This window comes from Excalfactoria chinensis, chromosome 6 (assembly GCF_039878825.1).
Source record: "Excalfactoria chinensis isolate bCotChi1 chromosome 6, bCotChi1.hap2, whole genome shotgun sequence".
Classification (NCBI taxonomy): Eukaryota; Metazoa; Chordata; class Aves; order Galliformes; family Phasianidae; genus Excalfactoria; species Excalfactoria chinensis.
In genome coordinates, this window is record NC_092830.1 from 24,131,627 (window position 1) to 24,156,982 (window position 25,356).

General features: G+C 38.6%; 2 protein-coding genes across 6 annotated transcripts in view; one reads left to right on the forward strand and one right to left on the reverse strand.

The window, feature by feature from the left end:
• The first annotated feature begins 7,562 nt into the window (after positions 1-7,562).
• On the forward strand, positions 7,563-16,712 carry ZNF518A (zinc finger protein 518A). Of its 2 annotated transcripts, none has more exons than XM_072340926.1 (3): positions 7,563-7,706; positions 9,219-9,332; positions 11,069-16,712. In XM_072340926.1, exon 3 carries the CDS (start codon positions 11,189-11,191, stop codon positions 15,803-15,805), a length of 4,617 nt encoding a protein of 1,538 aa, XP_072197027.1. In that variant the 5' UTR covers positions 7,563-7,706; positions 9,219-9,332; positions 11,069-11,188; the 3' UTR covers positions 15,806-16,712. The 2 variants fall into 2 exon arrangements, with proteins under 2 accessions (XP_072197027.1, XP_072197028.1); XM_072340927.1 differs by lacking the exon at positions 7,563-7,706 and adding an exon at positions 7,786-8,154 and having other exon boundaries at positions 11,069-16,705.
• Positions 16,713-21,560: 4,848 nt separating this feature from the next.
• BLNK (B cell linker) overlaps positions 21,561-25,356 on the reverse strand; it is a 91,159-nt gene continuing 87,363 nt past the window's right edge. For all 4 annotated transcript variants that reach the window (XM_072340123.1, XM_072340124.1, XM_072340126.1 and 1 more), the window contains 3 exons: positions 24,502-24,585; positions 23,413-23,568; positions 21,561-22,244 (listed from right to left, as the gene is read on the reverse strand). In XM_072340123.1, the coding sequence (XP_072196224.1) occupies positions 22,125-22,244; positions 23,413-23,568; positions 24,502-24,585 (360 nt within the window). In that variant the 3' untranslated portion in view covers positions 21,561-22,124. The remainder of the gene's footprint in view (positions 22,245-23,412; positions 23,569-24,501; positions 24,586-25,356) is intronic.

Genomic DNA, 25,356 nt, shown 5'->3' on the forward strand with positions numbered 1-25,356 from the left:
AGACTCATTTTAAAACAGGATTTCCAAACTTCAATAAAAGTGCTCCAAATGAGAGTCATTCTACCAGCAACTTCTGTCATTGGCCTGTGGTTTTATTCTTGCTTACAAACACTTGCCTGTGTCTCAGACTCTCACCGCTTTTCTGCCTCAGCTTCTTCACAGTACCAATTCCAGTTTTTTCTCTACCCCTTCTGGTTCTGGTCAGTAAGATTTTCCTTCCTCTCTCATTTTCCTTAGCTATGACTGCTTGTCTCAGTAATTTATCTAGTCATTTTGTCCTGTTACTCCTGCCCATGGCTTGCTGTTCCCCTCCTGAATTTTCTTCAAAAATTTCCAATCCTAATCTAACCTGTCCTCAGTAGCTCCTTAACAAAATCTCCTTGCCAAGATGGTCCCTCCTCTTCTTTCTCATTTTTCCTGTTATGCCTCTTGTCCTAAACTTTGCTTGGTTACATTTTGCTGAGACTTTCACAATACTGAAAAGGGCGTGCGAATGTGTCTCCATGGCTCTGCTGGAGAATACTTGAATTACAAGCATTGTACAGAACTTTGCAGTCAGTTAGCAGTTATCTGTTAAAAAAATCCTCACTTCTCCACACTAGGCTAAATGGAGCAGGAGTTTTAAAGATATTTGTATGTAAACTGCACATTTTCTTTGGAAAGTACAGCTCTATAGGCTAGTGAATAAATAAACATGCTGACTCTGTAGAGTCATAGTAAGTAAAAGATGTTTTACTTAAGGTTGCACTTCACTGCTTCATTGTAATTTGATTATTCTGAAATACTACATTAGTTTCTACACTAATGTACCATATTAGCTACTGCTACTAAGAATTAGTTTGTTTTATAGAAAATATGCTTCTGGTCCTGCTTGTTTAATTTTGTTGCTTGAATTACTTCCATGGCAGTTCTGTAAGTAATGTTATGTATTGGTATTTCCATTAATGGCAGTATTATATGAACCTATCTTTCTTCCCACTGTCCTCCTTTCAGTGAACTGTAAACTTTGTGGATTATATGGGATTATATAACGTTATTGCATATGTGCTTGAATTTTGTTGTTATTTTGTTGTTTTCTTTCTTTCTTCTTTTCTTTATTGGTAAAGAATGGAACAAATGTTGATAGAAGAAAATTTAGGTCTAATTCAGGGAAATCCTCTAGGAACATGAAAGGAATTTGGGATGCACTGAACATGAAGAATTTCTTGATATTCTAAAGCTACTGGCATAGAATCATTGTCAGGCATGTTCTGTGTGAATGTTCTGGAATGACTTTGTTTTAGGGATTACCAGCCATTGGACTTGCCTCTTCCAGTCGCATGGAACTGATCCCATATTGATGAACTGCAACATCATGTTCATCATGGAGGCAGTTCAGAGCCTGGCTACATAAATCTAATCTTTCTAATCAGATAATCTGATAGATGTCCTTGCTGGAAGTGCAAGAGAATGCTGGGTGGAAGGGAACAGCTGGAATCCTTTTAAGCTTAACTGCCTCCTTTTTTTTTTTTTTTTTTTTTTTTTTTTTTTTTTTTTTTTTTTTAAATAACATGTCCACCAATTGGACATGAAGTGTGGTGTGTAGTCCACCTTCTAACTTCAGTTTTGCCCTGCCAGGAAAGGAAAGAAAGGTTATTAATCCTCAACTGCATTTATGTACATAGCACTCCACAGTCATAATGTAAGCCCACTTACCATTATTCTGAGGTTGCTAATTGAGAGGAGCTCAACAGATGTGCCTGGTATTCTCTGAGGTCCAGCAGGTATCCAGTTTCCAATAGAGTTTTATGAGAAACGTGAAGGTCAAGTAACTTCTCCAAGGTTATGCCATAAATGGCTCAACTGGGATTAGGACTCAGACTGTCTTTACTCCTAATCTTTTGCCGTATTAATCACTGCAGTCTCTTTCTACAAATAACTAGCAAGTTCATGTTTGTAGATTTACAAACAAAATGTTATGGTCAAACTCAATTGAGGGAATGGATTTCATGAAATGACAGATAATGAAATAGCATTGGTAAAGCTAACTCAAAACTGAAATGGAAAATAATTAAGACAAGATTTTGCTTATGGGAATTATTGTTTAAATGGCAATATTATACTTCCCTCTTTGATCTCATATTTCTCAAACACATGTGCATCTGGCTACTCACCCTTATCACCTGCCAGTATATAGGCTACTAAAGATTATGGGATCAATTGATTGAGTGGATATGCAGAAGGAAATGGTAACAAAGTGGCTGTTCCTTGGTTTCTTTGTCCCTTTGATATGAACACTGAGCATTTAAGGTTTTTTGTTAATTGTTACAATTAAGTTGTTTTCTTGATCTGTTGTGAGGGATGAGGTACTCCGACTTTATGAGGTAAACTAGCAACAGATTTTTAGTTAGAATGAGGAAAATCCCTGATTTTCCCTATCTGTATCTGAAAATTGGAACCAGTATTATGAAACATTAGTGCCAGCTGGTTTTAATTAAAGGCTTATTTTCTCCTGCAAAAAGACACTTCATAACAGAACAACAAACATGTTCACACCAATAGTCTTCTCTGTTTCTGTAAACAGGGATGGGTACAACATGCTTGTCTGGAGAATTGCTTGGAAAGCCTTGTGGGATACAGAACTAGAATAATAGTTTACACATATCGCATGGATTAAGGAGTGGAAAAAAAAGTCTTTATTGAGCCTGTTGTGAACTGCATCAACATAGGGTAACTTATCTCCAGTCATTAGGCAGTGAAATTCAAAGCCACGGGGCACAATTAAAAAGCAACCTGATACCTGCTGTTTCCAATACATCTTCTGAAATACCCAAAAAGAGACAACACATTTTATCAAAGGATTGAAAGGTTTTTCATTGTATGTTCCTGCTTCAAAATTAGTCCAGTGCTATATGACCAGGAATGCTGCGTAAAACAAGCTTGGTCTTTATCCACCCACACTTTTCAAAACTCTCCACTTGGTACTAATAATCTCAGTGAAAGTGCCAAAAGTGAATGAATGAAGGTGGAAATTGGAGTCATTTGCAGTGTGACTTGATGCAATGACATTGCTGTGGGACTAGGTAGAGAAACTTCTATTGTGCTACCACCTTTGCCAGGCTTGAACTGCAAGAATTCACCAGCTAAAGACACAAAATGCAAGATGACTCAAAGACCTGCTGAACATATAAAACCAACAGATTACTAGATATCAGTCTTACAATAATGCCTTAAATTCCATTTTAAGCCTTAATGGGAGACGGTAAAACAGATTAAGAGTAGATAAAGTAGAAAAGACATTGGAAAAGACATTCAGGTATTTCCTAGTAAATATCAAAGAAGCTATGTTGTGGCTTAGAATAACTTGGTGATTTGGAATGTTTTGGTTTGTACCTTTTGAAGTGAAAATTAACACCCATCTTGCTAAATAAAGCAAGATCAGTAGTCAGGAAGTATTTTGCAATGTTGCATCAGAAAGACAGTTTATGCAATGATCTGTGGTTTCTAGTTGGTTTGCCCACCAAGATTAAAATCTTCCCCATCTTGAGAAAGGCATGGGGATTGCCTTGTTCCCTCAGCTTCTCTGTGCGTTAAACATTTCTGTTTGCTAGGCCCTCTCATGTCTCACCCAGGCATTTGAGATCGTATTTTCCTGCTTATGTGTTGCTTCATTACTGACAAAAATTGCCTTGGGGTCCTCCATTAGTATCTACTGATGCAGAAGATGCTCTTGTGTTACACAGCTAATCTTGCTAGCTCAGTGCTGTCACTGAAAGCCACAAAGTCACAATATCTCCCACAGTCAGTTTGGCATCACTTTCTCAGTTGTTTGTCCATAACTTGTTTTTTCAGAAGGTTATGGCCTGACTGAGTTAGCTCAGTGTAACTTGTCTCAACATGTGGGAGATAAGACAGGACATGTTGGTGGCTGGATGCTTTCTAGTTGTAATGATGCTCTTTCTAGATTCTTTGTCTTGAGTGTTGGTTCCCTAAAGTCTTGATCCAATATGTTGCTTTTCTGTACCTCATCATCGTTCTTCCTTTGAGTGCTGGTTCCTAATCCTACCCTTGATCTGCTCAGCCTTGCTTCCCAGCTCTTGCCACTTTTTTTCTGGCCCGGATTTCTGCTTTGAGTTACCCTGTCTGGCTGTATTTCAGCTGTAACTGCTACTCATCCTAAAGACACTTGCATACATTGAAACTAAAATTACAATGAACCATGTCTGGTCTTCACTTAACAATGCAAACTCTTTAGTTTTCAAATGACTAAAGTTAGCTGAAGACAGAGTACTGAGAATGATTCAGTAGTATTAGTACTGCCTAGTCAAAAAAACAGATATGTGGAAGTTCAACTTCTGGTACCAAGGCAAACTGCTTATTACAGGCAATCTTATCTTTGAGCAGATTAATCTTGATTGAGGTACTTGTGATAGAGCTGTAAACAAAGTGATAAACTATGTTTTGTTTTGTTTTGTTTTTTTTCCATGTTCCTAAGAGTGCCTCTTCCATCTGTTGTCTGGTAAGATTCCCTCATGCCCATATGGTAATAATAAAAAAAATCTCTTATTTTACATAATGTGAAGACAGAGAGAGGACTTCTCCATAGGTTTCAAAGGAAGATCCAAATCCTCCAGAGCTTTGCCTTAGTCATATTACAGTTCCTTTGGATACAAGCAATCAGAAATTCTATGGTAAGAGTAAGTGTATGTGGAATACTCTGTTATAACAGAGCCTCTTAACTGGATATGTCTGTTTGGTGAGTATATTAAAATAATTAAAAAGGTGAACTGATGTACTGAGTCTGTTTAACAGAGCATTCTCTGGCATAAAGCATATTTCAGCAGAGCTGTGGAAGAACAGAGCACATGTTTTGTGCTATTTTACCAGCTTGCTCTCTTTGTGCACAGCAAGTAAGGCTCGGGGTCATCTTGATTCAGAAGCTGTACTTTTCTTTTAAATAATTTGACTTTTTCTTTTGTGAGTTTGTCTCGTAGCTTTTTAAATGCATGTAAATTTTGGTATCCATAGCTGCTTGTGAGAATATATTTCCTACTTAGCCCTCAGTTGCACATTGTTTGCTTGTTTGTTTTGAACTGGGATTTTTATAACTTAATTTCATGCTTTTTAACTCTCTCTCTCTCTCTCTCTCTCTCTTTTTAATGAGAAATTGTGATACATCAGCCTTTGTTCATTTTTATAACATTTCTATCATGCTGGCTCCATAGCAAGACTATATGTGGTAACATAGTGATGTTTAATGTTTCATTCTCTACTCCTTCTAACAGCTCTTAATATTCTGTTTTCTTCTCTGATTATTACTGGGTATACACACACTATTGTCAAAGTCTATTACATTTCAAAGATGTTTCTTCTGGATTGTATTAGCCATCCTGGAATCCATCATTTTCTACATAAAATTACTATTGCTTTTGGTATATAAATATTGACATTGTACTGAATTTCACTTTTAAGTTTATTGTCCATTTCTTCAGCATCACAAACACTGTTTGCAGCTCTTTGCAGAAGATTGTGAATTGAATAACATTGTCATCATAATACTTTATCATGGTGCTGTTTCACTTTTCTGCTCCACATATGGAACAGTGCAGGCCTTAAAAGAAGGCCACATGAGGTTTGATTGCCAGCATTAAGATATTTGGAAAATGTGTGTGCTATACAGCTCTGGGCATATCCTTCTGAACCACTTAAGACTGCAGTTTAGACTTCAGTTGAGCTTGGTTTGTTAGTGGCTTTTAGTTTAGTTTTATTCTGAGGATGGCAGTTTCATTCATCGGTCATATCCTCAATACTGAGCATATGGATTTAAATACTGAGCATATGGATTTAGAATGAAGGCACAACATGAGTGCCTTCTCTCAAGCAGGCGCTCATGTTGTGGTTTGTAGGGTGTTCTTAACACTTCTACAAAATGGGAAACTTGTAGACTAATACTTAGGAATTCTGGAGGCAGTTTTTTGGATACTAACTCATAGGACTAAAAAGCCCTTTCATTGATTTTGGGAGAAACATTTGAATACTGTCAATCTTTTTGATGTGTTCAGCCATTTTTTGTTTCTCATCAGATTGTTATCTTTCATTATTCCAGATGTTACTATATGAATTTATTGTTACAACCATGTGTTTTGAATTCAGTTTATCTGGCTCCTCCTTTATCCCTAATACAAATGACAGATTGGACAGAAGTCTTTCTTTCTCTTGTGTCACCTCATGGGTAGTGTCTTTTTTTCTCTCCTGTGGTCGACATCCATATGTGGTCTGAAGTTATATCACAAAGTGATACACCACAGATTAAATATTTATGTCTTCATATGTTTTGTTGGGATGTGTAACTGACAATACAATTCATATTTTCACTTTCTGATAAGGAAAATTAACATTTGGACAGTTGTTTGTCAATTGTCATGCTAATTCTTCCTTGTTATCTTTTGCAACTTCAGGGCTGTAGACAGAATTAGACTGTTCTTCCAAAACAGTATAAGCCCATATTTGCAATTTGACTAATCGCTTCCATTTAGACCAAAAAAATAAAAAAAATAAAAAAAAATAAAAAAAAATTTGCAGATTTGCACAAAAACCATGAGTACATTTTGTGCTTTTAGCACAGGCTGTTTCATTTGGGTGTAGTAGAATCATCAGCGATATAGTTCTGTTCCTGAAGCTATTCTTTAGGGCCAAAAAACCCCACCCCAAATTGGATTCTATTCAATTTATTTTAGTCAAAGGACACAAGGGAAATAAGTGATGTCACGTTGAATGAAGAATTAGAAGTATGTTCATTTTTAAGTGGATCCTTATTATATGCACGTACACAAATACTTTTAACTGACCATTTGCCTTAACAGTTCATTTCTGCCAGAGCTGTTGGCCCCTTTTTGGTCATGGTACTTTGGTGGTGGTTATTACCCTTCTACAGGCTGTAAGCCTTAGCCCAAGTGGTCAGAGTGCTCTGCTACCAGCAGCTCTTCTGAGCACGTGCCATTGGGTCTAATAAAGAAACATTCCTTTTGTGGTGACTTTCAGCTCTGTTCTGTTTTTATTTATTTTTCCTCCACCATTTTGGGCATGTGACAACAAATCCATTAATGTAAACCATGTATATAATGCTCAGAACACTCTAGTTGCTGTCTGTTTCCAGGTACAGGTCAGCAAGGCTTTGCCCGCACTGGACTCTAGGCAGGGCCCTTTGTTTTTTGGCAGGGTACCATCCCTCCCGGCCCAGCCACGTGAGCAGCCATTGGATTTCACACAAACTTGGCATAAGATCATTGAAAAGCCAAGGGAGCAGGGCCAAGCCTTTGCACTCCGGTGATTCACTTATGACTTGAGGCTGTCGGAAAACGGCTGTGGGCGCTGGGGGACACGCAGCCCGCGCGTCCGTGTCAGGAGATGCCCGTGGCTCCGGGCAGCTCGGTGCCACCTGGCCTACACGCCTCGGGCCGGCATCAGGCCCACGCGGCCCAACGCTGGGATACAGGAAGCTTCGGCCCAAGAGGAGGAGAGGCCGGCAGGGCTCCCGCCCCCGGGCGGTGCTTCCTCCCCCAGCGCTCCCTCCCGTGGGCCTCGTCGGCCGCCGTCCGCCCGCACCAGGTGAACGCGTATCCCTCCGCGGCGGCCGCCCCCAGCGCTGGGCTCTCAGCTCCGCAGTTCCCGGATGAAAACTGTGATGGCCGCCAACTGCGAACCGCCGGGCTATGGAGACGGGCGAGGTAACTCCGCAGGGGGCGCCGGGCGGAGGAGGGCCAGCCGAGGGGCGGAGAGGAGCGGGCGACGGGAGTCCTCGTAGAGCAGAAAGCTGCCCCGCGCTTGTGTTGACTTGTTAAATAGTCCCGCGCCCCCCGCAGCCGTGAGAAGTTGGCGGTGCTGCGGCGCTTGGGCCGGCGGCGGGGCTGCGTGTAGCTCGCGCACCGGAATACCGCATGGCAGCGCGGCCGGTGGCGCCGTGTCCCTCCGCCGAGCGGCGGCGCCGTGCCCCCGGGGTCGTGCGCGCGCCCCTCGGCGGCCAGGAGCGGAGCTGCCCCGGGGTTGCCTGTTGCGTGAGTGGGAGCGCGGTCGGGTGGAGCCGGCGGTGCGGTCCTGAGGCGGGACCGGCTGCCGAGAGCTTCGTCCCGGGGCTGGGGGAGCGTCCCCTCGGCGTGGCGTGGCGGCTGCCCGCAGGTGGGTGCGCGGTGCCGGCGGCTCGGGGGCGCCGGGGCAGAGCCGAGCGGGCCGCGTCCGGGTGCGGTCCCGCTCCCCGCAGGTGGATGCGCGGCGGGCACGGGTGGGACTATTGCTGGGCAGGGCGATACCTGGCCGTGACACACTGGTGTGCGCAGACTTACAGAGCTCCGGGCAGTGCTGGCTGCACTGTGTGCAGTGTGTGGGACTGCGGGGTTTGTATTTCTAGGTAGTAAAACTAGAGGTAACAAGTACCCAACGCGGGAGTGCTCTCACTGTCATGTTCTGTTAGGTTAAAGTGTGCAGCTAAAGCCTTGCCTCCTTTTAAGAACAAACTAGTGAAATACTGATGTATTCGAGCAGTTTTGGGGGAAGAAAGTTGAGGCTTGGGTCTCACGTGGTTACTTCTGCTACTGCCTGGTGGTTTCTTTCCATATCTGTTACCTTTGGTTCATGCTTATGTATTTTAAAGTTTGGAATTTATTATAGATGCTTAATTATCTACATGTTCCATATATTAGGCAGATAATAGCTATTTTTTCTTTTCGTCTTTTGCAGTACTGCCTAGAAAACTGTAATAAATTCTGTAGGTTTTTTTTTGTTTGTTTTTGGTTGTTTTTTTTTTTTTTTTACAAATTCTGTATGTTTTTTACAAGGCTTTTGGCTTAAGAAAAAGGTAGTGTTGTTTTTTTGTTTTTTTGTTTTTGTTTTTTTTTTTTAGTTTGAAGTAATGAAATAGTAATTGCTGCTTTTTGCCTTTTTTAAATGACCTTGTTTATACTTAGCACAGTTAGAAACATTTGAGAAGTATTTTTAAAGCTAATGTTATAATGCACCTCATCAGTAGTTTGCTAGCCATGGATTTCTAGCTATAGCTTTAGGATTTGTTCTGTATTTGATGCTGTTCTCTCCTGGCAGAGAACATAGTACATATTTACAGTTTTTCTTCAGTGTATTAAAAAATGCGCTTTCTGTGCCATTGGGAAGGATTCGAGCTTTTCAGCATATTCTTTCAGCCGTGCTTATGTTTCTGCCCTCTAAAATATCTGTCCTTTTGTTTCCAGACCTCTTTTCAGTATTCCTCCTGACTGTGGCCTTCTCTGAGTCTCACCTCTACTGTGTGCGTGGAAAAATGTCTAAAAGGCTGATGAAGAATTGAAGCCTTTTTTTCTAAACGAGTAAGTCGGACTTCTATTTTCATAACATAAATTTAAAGATCTCTGTGAATCGCTGATTGATATTTACTAATTAGATATCCCTGGTGGATTAATTTATTTTCTGTATTGCCGGTGTTTGTCAGTAACTGCGTCCTTCCCAATAATAACCAACTTTGATTTTAATTTCTGTGGTTGGTTAGCTTAATATGATCTTGAGTCAGGTTTGAATCTGTTCACTTGAGCCTCCTTGCTGAACATCAATGTTTTACTCACTTAGGAGAGACCTCATTGGCTCTGTGTTAAAAGCCTGGAGTGTATTCCTGCAACAGCTGCATTTACTTGTGATTTTTTTTATAGTGTCAATTGTATAAACATTTCAAATTTCAGTATATGACAGTAGAACAGAATGATAGATGGCTACCATCAGGATGGTACATTGTATGATGCAGCCTGTAATCTTCATGCATTGCATCTGTATTTGAGAAGTTCTTCATCCAGGAAGTCCAGGCTGTGTTTTGGTCTCTCTTTCTGGTCCACTCTTTACGTGGGAGTTTGGCTTGTTCCTGTTCAAATAACAGATTTACTGCTGGCAGGAAGAAGGCATTATAACGCAGTACTTTTTCTGTGAAAATTGAGTATAATGTGGGTGAGTTGTTCTGTTGTGATGGTTCAGGCATATCCCATGTTTTAATCTCCCATGTGGAAGACTGGAAATGCCATTTATTTATTTATACACACACACACACATATATATATATTAATATACATACACACAGATATAAATATATTCATGTTGAAGTCTGCATAAAATGTAGATATGTTTTGCCTGTCGTATTCAAAAATTCTGTAGAAATACCAGTATGCTTTTTGAAGGCATGTGATAAAGCTTATGCTAAAACAAAAACACTAAACGTGTTTTACTTTTATTGCTGCCATGATATGTGAGCGTGACCTGGAAAATTTTTCAGTCTCCACTTTGTTTCAGTTGGGTACTTACATGCTGAATGTTAGATTCTTCCTTCTCACAGGGATATGGGAAAATATTTGGAAGACCTCGGTGGTGATGATGGCCTGGAGCTCTAGAGACAGCTCTTGCACTCCATCACAATGAGGGAGATGATGTGATCATTCTTTCAGTTTGAATGTGAATAAACAGGATGATCTAAAGAGTTCCAAGTTTGTGTTGCTTAAGGGTGGGCAAGGGAATAGCAGAGAGAAAGCTGCTGATCAGATTTCAGCCAACACTTTACTAACTTTTGCTAGTAGAGAAAAGTGTTACTATTAGTTCTTTATTATGGAAAACCATTTAGTAAGAAAATACTATATCGGTAGGGAAAGAACAGTTCTTGTTCCTTTACAAAGTCTGGCTGATTTTTTTTTTTTATGCTAGTCTGTTTCTCCCAATTTTATGTCACCATGTGGGAGTGTTGTTTGTGTGGAAACTTGTGCTGTTATTAACTGTGAGTGTAGCTTATAAAGAGAGAATGATGCTCACCATACTGATTTGAGCCTCTTAATCCATGGGAAGGTGCTGTTGTCAGTAATACTCCTGTTCCAAAACATATGGTGAGAAACAAAAGCTGACTCTATCCATTGATTGCTACAGACTTTGTGATGCCAAAAGTAGCCATGTGAAGTGTTAATTGTGGATGACTGAGATTTATTTATTTATTTGTGTGTATGTTGATAGAGGTCACAACTCCATTAGTACATTGCTTTTAAAAGTAACTTTCTCTGTGTTTGTTTTCTAATTTCAGGAGAATAAAATGGGAAAGTTGTAAAACACTGAGGATAACTCAGCACAATAAACTTGTTTACTACAGGAAATAAGCCTAATCTCAAGAACTCACTTGAAGAAGAGGAGTACATATGAAATCATGCTATCCGAACAGGACCAGTTTTCTCATGATAAAAAGCAAATTAAGCTGTTGAAACATGGTGCTGCAAATAATCTTTGTATGGATCCTAGTTTGGAAAATGCACTAGTGAATGACCCTTTAAATATGATGACTCAACCAGCAGTTTTGGATGTCAGTTTCTCCTGTGAACTAAAAAATGTGAAGATTGATTTACCCAAGGTGAACATTCCAAATGAAGTATTAATGAACCATGAAATTGATAAGTTCAGAAAACTTTTTCAGTGTAAACAGCAAACTGCAAGGAAGTCCTTAACTCTGGAGAAAGTAAACATAAGCAATCCTGATTGTTCAAGGGGAAGCTATGTGCAGAATAAAATAGAAGTGCAATTTGGAAAAGGGCTGAAAACTACAGCTAAGATACTGCATTTTGCTTGTACCAAGTGTGAGGACAATGTTAGATACAGCCCAAGTGATCTACGAAAACATTTTCAGCTGTTACACTCTGGAGAGTTGCCTGTGTATCCTTGTGAAATGTGTAACTTCTCAGCTAATGACTTTCAGGCTTTTAATCAGCATAGGCTCACCCATCGCAGCGCTACTAAAGTAAAGTGTGAGCTCTGTCTTGATGACCAGATGTACAGTTTGTTGGATTTGATAAAACATTTTACATCAAAGCACTGTGTGAATGGTCACTTCCAATGTGAAAACTGTGGGTTTGCCACCCAAGATGTGGGCACATTTGTTCAGCACATTCACAGACATAATGGGATTCCATATGAATGTGAAAAATGTCACCACTTAAGCTATACAGAAGAGGAATTCCAGAGACATCATCTTGTCCATAGCAATATGATTATTTTTAGGTGTCAGTTTTGCAGCTACAGCACACCACGGAAAAAATATATTTTAAGACACCTTTCAGCTAAGCATAGAGACCACGTATGTGCAAAAGAAAAACCGGAAAGGGATAAATGTGAAAAAAGAACGCTGAAGACTCCAGCAGCACTAAAGCTTGTGTTAAGGAGGTATAAAACAGGAACATCGAAAAAGCCTCTCTGGAGACGAAAAAAAATAATTGGTGGGAGTGAGAAAACTGGAGAAAAAAATTCACAAGTGCTAAGAATTGTGAACAAAATTCAACCAAAATTGGATGAGTTGAACCAGTATATGAAAGTTGTGGAAGCAAATGAAGAAAAGGATCAACATATATATAATGAGAAGAATTTAACATATGGAATGCATGCAGCTACTACCGCACAGTATAATAGAGCAGATGATGGAACATGTTTCAGCCTTGAATCATTGAAAAATACTGTTCATGGGCCTGCAGTATTGATGATCAAGAACAATAAAATATCAGTTCCAGCAAATTACAGTGCTAAATTTATGGGATTTAAAATTGTAGATGGGAAACAACATATTGTTATAAAACTATTGCCTACAAATAAGCAAAAATTGCATTTGTTGGGTCAGAAAGTTGATCCTATTAAAGATGGCTCTACGCCCTCTTTGCCACAGACTGCAGATCCTTGTAGTTTGTCTTCAGGTGCTATACCCCATGTAACTGATCAGTCAACCTTTAAGAACAATTCCATTCACCCGTTAACTTCTGTGTTTTCTTCTGCTCCTCGTTCAAGAAGAGCAAATGTGGAAAAACAAAATAACTCCTTATTGGATGGTAGCAGTTTTTCTCAAACTGTAGCACCTTCTAATGTAGCTGTAGGAAGAAAATCATGTAATTTGCCAGTGAAGTTGGACTCATCTGTATCTCCGTGTGATGAGGTGACAAAAATTGGAACTCAGAGTAATATCTCACGGAGAAATTATGGTCCTCCAAGTCATCCTCAGGTATTATCACCTCCTGTTACAAATACACTGTGCTGTGACCCTTGGAAAATGCCCTTCTTTCCCGAACTGAAAATACAAAATGGTGGCCTGAACAATAATCATAGGACTAATAATCTGTATTATTCACCTTCAGTTGATTCTTTTAATGAAGGATTGCTGTCTTTTCATAATTATTCTAAAATGGACGCTTTGGATAATCCGTGTAGCGTTTGGATGTCGACAGATGACAAATCTAAAGAATTTGTATCCAGCCAAACAGTTAATTTTCAAAACAGTGATGAATCTGCATCTTCATATTCAATCAAAGACTTAAAACTGGAGAGCACTGTATCAGCCCAATCGAATATTAAAACTTATGAATACATAAACACTAAGAATAATGGTATGTCTCCTCGCAGTCAGTCTAAATGTGTTACTGACAGGGAATATTTTGTGGAAGACCAGCATAATGGTCAGCAGTATTTGGATACTAATTTGCATCAAGACTTCATGAACACAGCTGAGGAATTCCAAGAAAATGGATCTGATTGTGTTAATTCAGTTCTAATGCCTAAAATCACATCCGTTTTCTCACTGCAGAGTGAACAGGCAGCTAATTATTTATCACCTGAAATAAACCAATTACTGCAAGATTTTTTAAAAGAGAAAGCAGCTCCTCAGCAAGACTCCTACAGCAAGCTGAATAACTCTGTAGAACTGCCTTCTCACAAGCTGCTTTCCAGTCAAGAGAAAGGGAATAGAGCCTTTACACATTTAAAAAACTCAGCAACCACATGTAGTTTTCAGAGGCCTTCTACTAATGTTGACTTTCATTTACGTAAGAGAGAGTTGAATACAAGATGTAGCACACATGAGGGTATACACTGTGGAGAAGAGAGAAAGACACCCAGAACACACCTTGATTCCCAGGGAATGGATATTTTATGCAGAACTGCAGATGGTGCAATGCTTAAAGATGATACAGATGCAATTACAACACAGAGACTGGTAAAAGATGAAATGCAGTATACAACCTCAAATCATACCAGCTTTTTACCAATCCTTCGGGAACAGGAGAAAACTCCTTTAGTTCAGCCACCTCCATCAAGATTTTTTGTCCCTTTGCACCTTGCTAACCAGCCTGGACTACAGGTTGTTTCAGGAAAATCTCTGTTGTCAAGTAGTTCATCAGATGGTCACACAACGAAAGGTGTGCCTTCGTCTTTTACTTTAAGTAAAGAATCTGGGATGATTCTGACTTATAGTGAGTCAATTGGAGCGGTTGCAAATGTCCCTAGTGATAGTCCTCAGGTTTTAGGTAGAGTTGCATCCAGAGAATATGGTAAAGTAACCATACCATCTTCAAAAGTGGAGGGGAAAAATGGCAGTTTCGGAAGTGTAAGAAGTTGCTGTAATAGGAGAATATGTAGTGCAGCAAGTGACTCATTAAATAGCATGTCATCCAAAGGACCACTTGTAATTACAAACTTATCATCAGAGTCATCTGCAAAAGGAATTTCTTCTGTGAAAGCATTATCAGAGAATCAGGATGTTGTCTTTGGTTCTGAAGAGTCAACAGAACAGCAGGAAATGAAACAGAAACAGCATGTTTATGCATTTTTGCCTGATGGACAGCAGGCAGTATTTCTGAAATACATGACACCAAACAAGCCTGTAGTACATAAATGTAGTGTTTTTCAGGATAATGCTCATTATCCAAATTGTCAACCAAAGAAAACTGGAGTCATGCAACAAAAGCTTTTGCTGAAACTTAAGACTTCAGATATGCTGGCTGAAACTAACCAGTCAGTAAACAACTCAGTGCCCTCACTACAGTTGGACAGCTTACAGTCCCTTACTCCTGCACTAGCACAGAAACAGACTGATTCTAATTCTAATGATGCCTTAATCTTACCGGGTAGGTTAATGCCAGCAAATGCCTCTTTGGCAAGTTCTAATCCAGCGTGTTGTATTCCTTCTGTAGAACCTGTGTATTCCAGAACTGCAGGGTCATGGTTGCAAAAAGGTTTTGATGAGAGTACGCAAGTAATAACTGCTAACAGCAGGAATAACTTCAGTAGTCAGAAGTCCTCATGGAGCACCCGAAGCAGAATTGCCAAAGTAAAACCTCATTTAAGTGGGCCTAAAAGTTCAGAAAATGTAGTTTTGCAAAGAAACAAGAATTTCAAACGGAAAAATAAGAATAACCGCAAAGAACCTTCAAGAAAGAAAGTAGTGTTGCACAGCAAGTGCAAGGAAAAGAACCGAAGTGAAGTTGTTAGTGAATCCGGTGGCCCTTATAAACAGAGGGCATCAAAAGATACTGTGAGGACTCTGAAACTACTTCCTTTTAATTCTAAACAGCTTGTAAAATGCCCTCGGAGAAATCAGCCAGTTGTTGTGCTTAACCATCCTGATGCAGATGTTCCAGAAGTTGTAAATGTAATGAAAACTATTGCTAAATTTAAGGGACATGTTCTTAAGGTTTCATTGTCAAAAAGAACTGTTGAAGCTCTGGAGTCAGCCTTCTGCAATCATTTGGACTTAACTACTGATAATCTTTTTCAAAAGAGGCACAGGACAGTAAAACCTATTAGTCCTGTAAAAGAAAGGTTTGTGTTAAAATTGACGCTGAAAAAGACTAGCAAAAACAATTATCAGATTGTGAAAACTACCTCTGATAATACCTTGAAAGCTAAGTTTAGCTGCTGGTTTTGTGGTAGAATATTTGACAATCAGGATAATTGGGTAGGACATGGACAGAGGCATCTGATGGAGGCTACTCGAGACTGGAATTTGTTAGTGTGATGATGACCCATACAAATAAAATATCACGCATTACGCCTTTTTAGAAAGAGAATCAAATTGTGATACACAGGTTATTTTGTATTTCAGTATTGTAACAAGTTCAAAAATAATGCAAAGTGCTTGTATTTTAAAAGGAAAAGCAGTTGCAATCAGGCTTTTAGAAAGATGGAGGAACTTTGTGGTTTAGATAACTTGTAACTAACTGCAAATACAATTCCGTACAAATACATACTATTTTTTGTTACTACTATCCTGTCCTATATTTTTATTCTATGGAATGAGTTTTCAGGGCTTTTGTTCTGTACATATTTTAAAAGATGTAAACTTGTAAATATTTTTATACTTTTCAGGTATTTGGTATAATTCTTGCACAGAAATTATTCCTTCTTCCCCTCCCCCCTCTTTTTTTTTTTTTCCAGATCTGTGCATGCACTACTAAAAAGAATTTGAAAAAAAAATATTCAGCTACACACAGCTGTTATCCTGGGATTTTTTGTTGTTAGTTTCACTTGTTAACTCCTGATTTTGTTTTTCAGGGATTGAACACTATTTTTAGCAAGTGCCTGGAAGATGTGAAGCAGTTAACATTATGTGAACTGTGTAATCATAGGCCCAAACAGGGCCACTTCCCCAATAGTTTCGTTTAAACAAAGCCATATGTGAATGCTTTAAACTATATTGCTATGCACATGACACTTGTACTATTTCTGTGCAGTTTGTCTACTTTCTTAGTGAAGTATTTTTCATATAAATTAATAAAACATTACAATTGTGTTAATACAGTGAGCCTGAGAATGAAATCAGTTGAAAAAATACAGTATTCTTAATGTATATGGTGTTTCAGAATGGTGAACATTCCTAATCTGTATTGACTCTGTCACTATTAAATTTGCTATAATTTGTGTTTACAGAGTATGACTGAGCATTTATAAAAAATACTTCTATTTTATTCTGTGTCTGTCACAGACCTTGTAGGAAGGCCCTTAGTGCAAAGCACCATTTCAGGCCTGTAGACACTGTAGTTTTATTCCATGTGGGTATAATTTATCCCCATAATGATTATGTAGTATTTTTCTACTGTTGCTTATTCAGATGAGCTGCCTTTTGTGGTGCTGGAGATTTGGCAAAACCAATGCTTCACTTATTCTGTCCTTGTTTCAGTGGTCAGTAGAGCAATAATGTTCCCAGGAACCTCATTGCTTCATTTGTATTGTTTTAGAGATAAAAGAAGGAGAATATGCTTCTAATCTGTGGTGATGGAGAGCATACAAATGAGGGTTCTTATTACTCATGGTGTTTACTACTTTTAGAGGCAAAATTCATTCTTCTGTGGGAGTGCCCTTAGCATATGGCACCTGGTGTTTGTGTTAGCCTTTTCAAGCAATTTAGTTCAGAGATGGGGCAGTTTACAATTCCCATCTTCCCTTGTATGTGATGGCATCACTCCTCATGAAGCCCTTAGGATGTGATAAAGGAAAAGCTAGAATAACTCTTACAGATAACATCTGCAATGTCAGATGGATGATCTTGAGGTTGCTTAGGGACCCACCTATATAGTTGAACTAAACATGCTGTGGAAGGTACTTTTATATACCCAGTGTGGTCCACATTTTCCCTTCTTAAAGAATACAGGCAGTGTTTAATTAAAGCAAGCTTTATGGCTGTCAGCAGGTAAATGGTGTAGGCAGTGGTTGTTCTGGCTGTGTAGCTGAGTGCTGTGCTGAACAGCAGCAAAAGCATAGTCACAAAATTCTGCCCAAGGACTGCAAGGTTACATGTTGTATATGTAAGTCAGCTATCCAAAGCACTGATGGAAAAACTGAAGTCAAAATTGAGTATGGGTCTTGGAGAAGGCTGGGTCATTGAAATCACAGAGGCTTTAGATTTTATGCAAGTGCAACTGCAGTTTTCTGTGGCTGTTCCTTAAGGTAAAAGTCAAGATGGATTGTGTTACCAGTGAAATAATGACAAGTCTCTTAGGGATGTCAGTGGCAGCAGAATTAAAGTTTCTCTGCATTTTAAAAGGTTATAGTGAAAATGATTTTGAAAGTATTACCTAAGTAGATATTCTTGCTGTGTGTTGGCAGGAAGATCTACTATAGCTTTGTAGCATGTGAGATTTATATGGGAGTCAGCTGAAGTACATGAGACAGCACAGGTTGGGTGCAGTTGGTGTGTTTCCTGTATCAAAGTGGGCTTGTCTTGTGCTGCACGGTGGGCTTGAGTTCTGATGTGAATTTAGCAAGGAGCTTTTAGAAGTCTGTTTTACTGTTATGGAAGTGTGTTAGAAATAAACAGCAACAGGATAACACAAAAAAAAGAAGCTACTGGCTGCCTCAGCTTGCTCTCCTGTAGGAGAGTCTTCACATTGAACCTCTGAATTCTGAGCTTTGCCGTTGCCTTTCTGGAATAAATATCTGAGAATTTTGTTTCTAAGATGTATTAACTGCAATTTCACCAAGGGTAAGCAATTTTTTGTTAATAATTGCATAACATCGAGGTAGAAATTCTGCTCTAGAATTAGAGGGTTGTTTAAACTGATTAATCATGAGAGTGACAACTGTGATTGGATTTTGTTTTTCTGGAGAACTTTAATACTGTGATGTTAAAAATGCTGAAATAAGCTTGGTTTATACAATCTTAATTCATTGTCATGTGTCACTTTATCCATGGCCACCCATCTCATTCATTGCAGAGAACTGTGATTAATATTTTGCTTCCCCACTCTTAGTTATGTCTTTGTATTATTTAATGCATGTTGCTCAAGTATTCTGAATATAGAGCTGTCTTATGATTTTTTTCTATAGTTCTTCATTTGAGGTCCTAAGAGTTTGGCACTTCTGCAGATCTGATTTCAAGGAATCTCAAGACAAGCTTCCATGAAATTATGATCACAAAGATCATCAGCAGAAAGTTGGCTTAAGCAATCTGAGAATTGCACTGGGTGATGCAGCAGTAGGTTCTCCAAAAACTTGCTTAACTGCCTTAATAATACAAGGCTACCTTTCAGCTGGCTGACTCCTGCAGAGTTTCTTTCCACATTATCTTCATTAAATGGGAAGGGTATCCTACAGCTGTCCTACAAGCAACGTTACTTCCTTATACAACTGTGATTTATCTTGAAGTACCATGCAGGAACCAAATGAAATACAAAATTCCATATAGTAAAATAGTAAACCATTGCATATTTAATGCTCATAATGTGTATGCCAGTTTTGTCAAATTAAGGTTGCAGGTAACCTGATTTGAAGAGTGCTGCTTTTTGCTGCTGGACGTTACAAGCTATCTTAAAATGTTTTGATTGCAACATATATCAACATAAGAAAGCCTTAACTTGGATACAGTATTTTGAAACATAAATGAATGCAAGTCCAAGGTCAGTGTTTTTCCCTTTGAGGAAATGCTTTGTAAATATATACTTAGCCTCAAGTCTAGTCCCTTGTGTATTGTTTGCAAGATGTGTGCTCATTAGCAGATCATGGCTTCTCTCCTTCAGAAATTTTAGTTTTTTTAACAAAAAACTTGAGTTCAGTGTTTGTTCTGGGGCTGTTGTCATGTGAGATGTTTTACTTTTATTATTTTAACATTTTCCAAGAATCTGTGCCTGCTGGTGGAGGTTTAGATTAAAGGAAGAATGTAGTTTTGTAAGTTGCATGTCTGAACATTTGGATTTTGGAGGATGCAAGTTCTCCTTTCATGGAATAACATTGATAGGAATAATTTGCAGTACTCTCCTTTTTGTATCAGGTTGGCAGACAACACTTTTAGCTCTTCCTTTTTGTTTTCTTCACTGGTCAGATAACGTCAATTTTTTGGAAGAAAAATTATATAGTTAAATCAAAGATGGAGAGAAGTATGTTGCTGTGTCTGCCAGGAGTCAGGCTAACACCTGCTGCTTGATGAAACACCTGCCAGCACTAACTAGCATCAGCTGTGGGCACTTCACCAACTATAGGGGAAGTTTTCTAGGGCAGGATTCCATTTGAGTTGCCACTTTCAAGATTCAGCAGTGGTTGCTGAATCCATTTCACCAGAATTTTTAGGATAGCAAACTTCATCATCAGTTACTTTGTGGAAGAAGATGTTGCCTACTGACTGCCTACCTCATCTTCCTGCTGAAAATGTAAGTAACCTCTGTAACGATGTAGAAAATAGCTAAGAATAAAAAAGGGTTTGGAGATAAACATAGAATTGAATGTTTATCCATAGCATACTTACTATGTTTAGATCACCCACAACATTTCTAAGTAGTGCTGACTGCTTGGAGCTGATGGGCAGTAGAAGCACTGCTTTGAGTATAGGAAGGACTCTACTACTAATTACTCTGAAAAATTGTCATTTTAGCAAAAATCTTAGCCTCTCAAATGGAAGCCTATAGTTTCACTTTTTTTTATATCCATTTTTTCCTCCTTTCTAGAACAATGGTGATGTTACACCTTCTAATTGGAAAGAAGTGTAGGAAGTACCTAGGCACTTTTGTGAGGAGCATTATATATATATATATATATATATATATATATATATATACATACATACATACAAACCGATGTGTTAAGAATGGTATAAATGTTGTGCAGTAGATGAATGAGTAAGGCAAGGACCCTCCCTGAACACAAAGCTAATCACTGAAGGGGTGCTTTTTCACAGAATATTTTGCACTGTTAGTACTGCTTCGTATAGTAACATTCTAAAGTGATGATCCATATCATTAAATACTCTCAGAGTAAACACCTACAAGGAGTAAATTAAGCTTGCAGAGACCAATATGTTTGTCTTTTGTTAATTCTGAGGTCTGACTTTGCAGTCTTAAATGTTTTAAAGAATATACTAGTTATACTAATTTAATTACTATCACCTGAGCAGTATACTGAACACAGTATGTATGTAACACTGTAAAACAAGTGTTCAAGTCTGTATGCATCATTTCTTACCTTTCATTTGCATCACAGACAGGATAAGTATTTTCTGTGTTGCAAAAGAAGAACATAACCATGTGTGTGTGCTGAACATCATTGTGTTAGAAAGCAGTTATTTCTAGAAGATTGGTGCATTACACAAAGCTGTTGCTCAAAGCTTCAGAGAACCAGCTGTGTAACAGCCTCCCCACAGGTGACTTTCTGAGACCTTGCAAGTCCAGGCTGAATTTTGCCTCAAATGCCTTGTGGGTGATCTTAGAGAACACTGCCTCATTTGGAAAAGCAAAACAAGCAAACATGTTTAGTGTGTCAATTTTGGAAAATATCTTCATGGTAGATAAATTTTCAGGTCCAAAGAAATCAAACACCTTTGCAACTAATTAACCACTATTGCTAGTTTTTTTTGTTTGTTTGTTTGTTTTTTTATTGGAGCAATTATGTATTGTTAAATTTCATTTTAGCTACTTGATCTTTTGTGAAAATGACAGTGCTGTCACTAATGCAAGGAGTAAAATGCTATGATAGAACAGGCTTTTTTTTGTTGTCTCTAAATCAATTCTGCAATAATTGAGTTGGTATTTAGTTTGGCAGTGTGTTTTTTGGGCCTCCAACAATAGATTATTTAAAGACAAAAGAGTGAGAGCTATTAAGTCAGATATCTGTGTTAAAGCTGTAAAAACAGTTTTTGTAACAACAGGAGGCTTGTGAAGGAGCTCAAAAAATGTATATAAGAGTCAGCCATGACAGTGAGTTGCTGCTTTCTCACTAGAAGGATGCTAACAAAAGTCATTTAGCACTGCCTCTGTACACAGTTGCCTTTACAATACTTTATGTGCACATTTGAAAAAACAAACAAAAATATTAATGAGAGTAAAGCTGAAGAAAAGGACAACATTAATCTAAAACATTGACAGCTTTATTGCTGTGAAGCTTTATTCATGTAAAGCACAGCCCTATTTCCAGCTTGTACACAGCAGTACATTAAATTCAGCTGCTCTTGTTTCTAGGGCTGTGCACTTTACAAAGAAATTACTGAGAGCAGTGATACGTGGTAAACTTAACAAATGGAACAAATAGACCACTGTGGCTATTCTCACTTTTCAAGTGGGAATTTCCTATAGGAAATACATCTTTAAACAGCAGTCAGAGGACAAGGCTGTGGTACGCAGCTGTTCACCTGACTTTCAATACCCACGTTGTCACAGATGACTGTGATTCTGTGTATCCACTTTGTGTCTGGTAAAGAGAGAGCTGGGCTTGAACTGCATCTCTTACTGCTCAGTAGATGTCAAAGAGTATTTTCCATCATTGTGGATGTTCTTCTTGTAAACACCGGGTCCACACATTTTGGGGTGTTGAAGCAAATGATTAAAAACAGTCTTCATCTCAGCATTTCAATACAGTTAAGAAACTCTTACAATATATTTCAGTTTTGTTGAGTCTTTTGTGTTGTTTTGGCTGTCAATTAGAACCAAGGAGGTATGCTGGTGATTTTCTACTATTTCAGCAACACTGTCAAAACGCTGTATAGAGAAAACAAGAAACAATTAGTGGTATCCTTTAACGTTTTAACATTGATAGTAATTATAGCATCATTTTTGTCTTCCAGCATGGAGGAGATTAGAACTATGACTCTTAGTGAGATGTTCTGCCTTTTGGTAAGAGCACCAATCCTGTTCTCAGTCCCAATTCTAATAGCAGACATATTAAATTTGGATAATGTAAGATAGAGACAGTGGTAATATCCTTTTCATTGGTGATAGCTGCTTGCACAAGCTGAACCACAGAGTTTATTACCTAGTGTATTAAACAGACACCACTTACAGCTACCCTTAATCTGTCAAGCTACACACTGTGTGTCAGTTTGGAATCTGCTTTATTTGCAGTTCGGCCACCTCAGTAAGAGCAGAGGACTCTTAAGAAGTAACATGGTGAAGATGGCTGTCAATGAGCCCTGTTTTAGCTATGCCATTTTAATGTCAACCACTGTAAATTAACATTCTGAATCTACTAGGCCTGTTGATATTCCTTTTGGTTTCCATCCAAATGGAATTATCTTTCTTTTTGCCTTCAGGTTATTTCCTACTCTTTGTGGAAGGCCAGATAAACTTCAGGCTTCTGAGCTATTCTGTAACCTAAGAACTGTTTCCTGTGAGGCAGATAATTAGGCTGAGGCAAGTCTACTTTCACATGCCTGAAAAGCCCCCTCCTGTGTGGTGATGACACACAGATTTATTGGTATATGAGTTCCAATTCTCTATGCCACTGTTAGAATAATTTTCTGTGATTTCTGCACTCTAAATATTCTTTATTTGAAAACAGAATTAAAAGTACAATTATTTTTCATTTTGATAGAGGTCCTTTACAATTTTCCAAGAAACTTTAGAACTAGAGTCCTAGGTAGAAGCTGACTAGAAATAGCTGGGGGGTTTATCTAGTAGCTGCAGTTCTGATCCTGGTGGCTTTTCAGAATAGTTATGAGCATGCTTCCAACTTGATCTGTGGCTTTAATTAGTTTCAACATGCAGGAGCTGATGTTAACACTTGTTTTCTCTAGTTTGGTATACTTCAATCACAACGCATGAAGAATCCTTTCAGTCATACTGCAACATACTTCAGTCCTTGCTTATTTAAGGTAGATAATTGAACAGTGTTTGGGGGAGAAGAGCAGGGGGGAGAAGAAAATCTCACCTCTTCACCACATTTTTCTCTTCCTAATGCATACTGTCCTGTTGATTCAATAAAACGTATAGGAATGTTGTATACTCTTCTGTTATAAAACACAACCAGCGTGTACGGTTGCCTTGAATCCTGTCCAGAACTTTTTCTTATTAGAAAAGATCCATCCTAAAGAAAGAAAATATATAACTTTTTAAAAACTTTTTTTTTTTTTTTTAAAAAAAAAAGCTTAATAGGTTGTGGTTTTGTCTTTTTTAATTGCAATAGCATTTAATCCTTTCATTAGGAAAATCCACACAGCAGGAAGTAGCATGTATTTCTGCTGTCTAATGATAGCTTTGAAAGGTTTACGAGTGCTCTTTGCATCCTTTCTCTGCCTGTACAGAGAAAGGGATTAAAATAAACATGCAGTGACAGCAGCCTGTAGGATTTCATACATTATTAAGAAATGAAGTTGCTGTAGAAAAGGGGACAGCAGAGGTGTTTCTCCAGAGCTATAGCTACTGGCAGTGTAGCCCATTGCTCACTAGCTGACAGCAGCCTATGCTGGTGACAGCCCCTGTGCTCTATCCTGCTTTGTGAAGAGAGGGAGAAGAAAGCTCAACAGTGGAAGCGTACCTGTTGCTGGGGATACACCTCTGCATGTTACTGTGCTCTTCAGTGACACTAATTCCTTGTAGACAGACTAGCTCAGAAGAGGACTCATTCTCCAAATAACTAAAATGCTCAGTGTTGTCACATCAAAATACATTGCAGCATCTGTCTTTCCAAATACTAACACTTTCACATATCCATTGGATTTAGAAGTAACAGGGCTTTGCCTTCTCTTTTAGCACATGCAACAAGGAAAATCTCTATAACACCATTCTTTGCAGTGCAGTAATCTTTGAACTAAACTGAGGCAACTTCAGTTACACTCCTACAATGAGTGAAAGAGTTTCACCACAAGAATTTTATAGTTGGCACTATTTGCACAGCAGAGTATTTTGATCTGTTTGTCGTACAACTGAAGTTCTTAGAATATTTCTGGTTGTCTTTATCTATTTTTTTTTAAACACCTGACGTTATTCCTAGAACAGACATTCCTTAAAAGTGACCTACCTTGTTAGATCGATACAGTGCATCTTCTGCTGTTTTCCGATCACAGGTTGCAGCATACCATGCTTTACTATGAACACCAGCATCCTAAAAAGAATAAGAGAGTGAGTTTCACCTGAAAAATAATAATAATAAAGAATTTGGTCTGTAGGAGTGTTACTATTCAATAGTAATAACTGAGAAAAATTCAGATGCAAGAAACACTGAATTCAGAAAATTCTTTGCCAGGAGCTGACCATTTTTATTGACCAGAGGAAGAACAAAGGAAAACTGTTGTGTTTAAACAGTGCTAACATCTGATAGAAGGCTCACGTGCACCAGAATAAACCCTGATAGTATTCTACAGGTTTGACTTGAGCATGATCTGGCATTTTTAAAACATTAAGATATTCTAGTAGAATTTATAGATAGCATTCAGGACTTGTTGTGGAATAGCTTGACCCTTAACAATTTTGATGTTGCTTGGCTGTGACCTAGCCCATACAATATGCAGTGGAGGTAGGTATCTAACTTCAGGAATGAAGCTTCCCATATATGTCTGTGAACATGGTCAGCATTACCTGCATCTGGATAACATGATAGGAAAAGTGCACCTTTTGGCTTCCTGATGTTATTAAATGAGCACAGAAATGTATGCTGTACTGCAAAACACAGAATTAATATATCTCCTCTACTTATACTGCAGGTCAACACCTGAGACACAAGCCCAGTTCAGGTTCCCTGTTGGACTCAGTATGAACATATCTTTGTATTTAAAAATACAGCTCTTGACTAAAAGGCATAAAACACCATATGTTTCCTATAGGGAAGGATTATATCTGTGATGGAATACAAGAGTGGCTTGTATTTAATATAAAT

What these genes read in the sequence shown, in the direction of transcription:
- ZNF518A (XM_072340926.1), top strand. Translation starts at nt 11,189, where the DNA reads ATGCTATCCGAACAGGACCAGTTTTCTCATGATAAAAAGCAAATTAAG.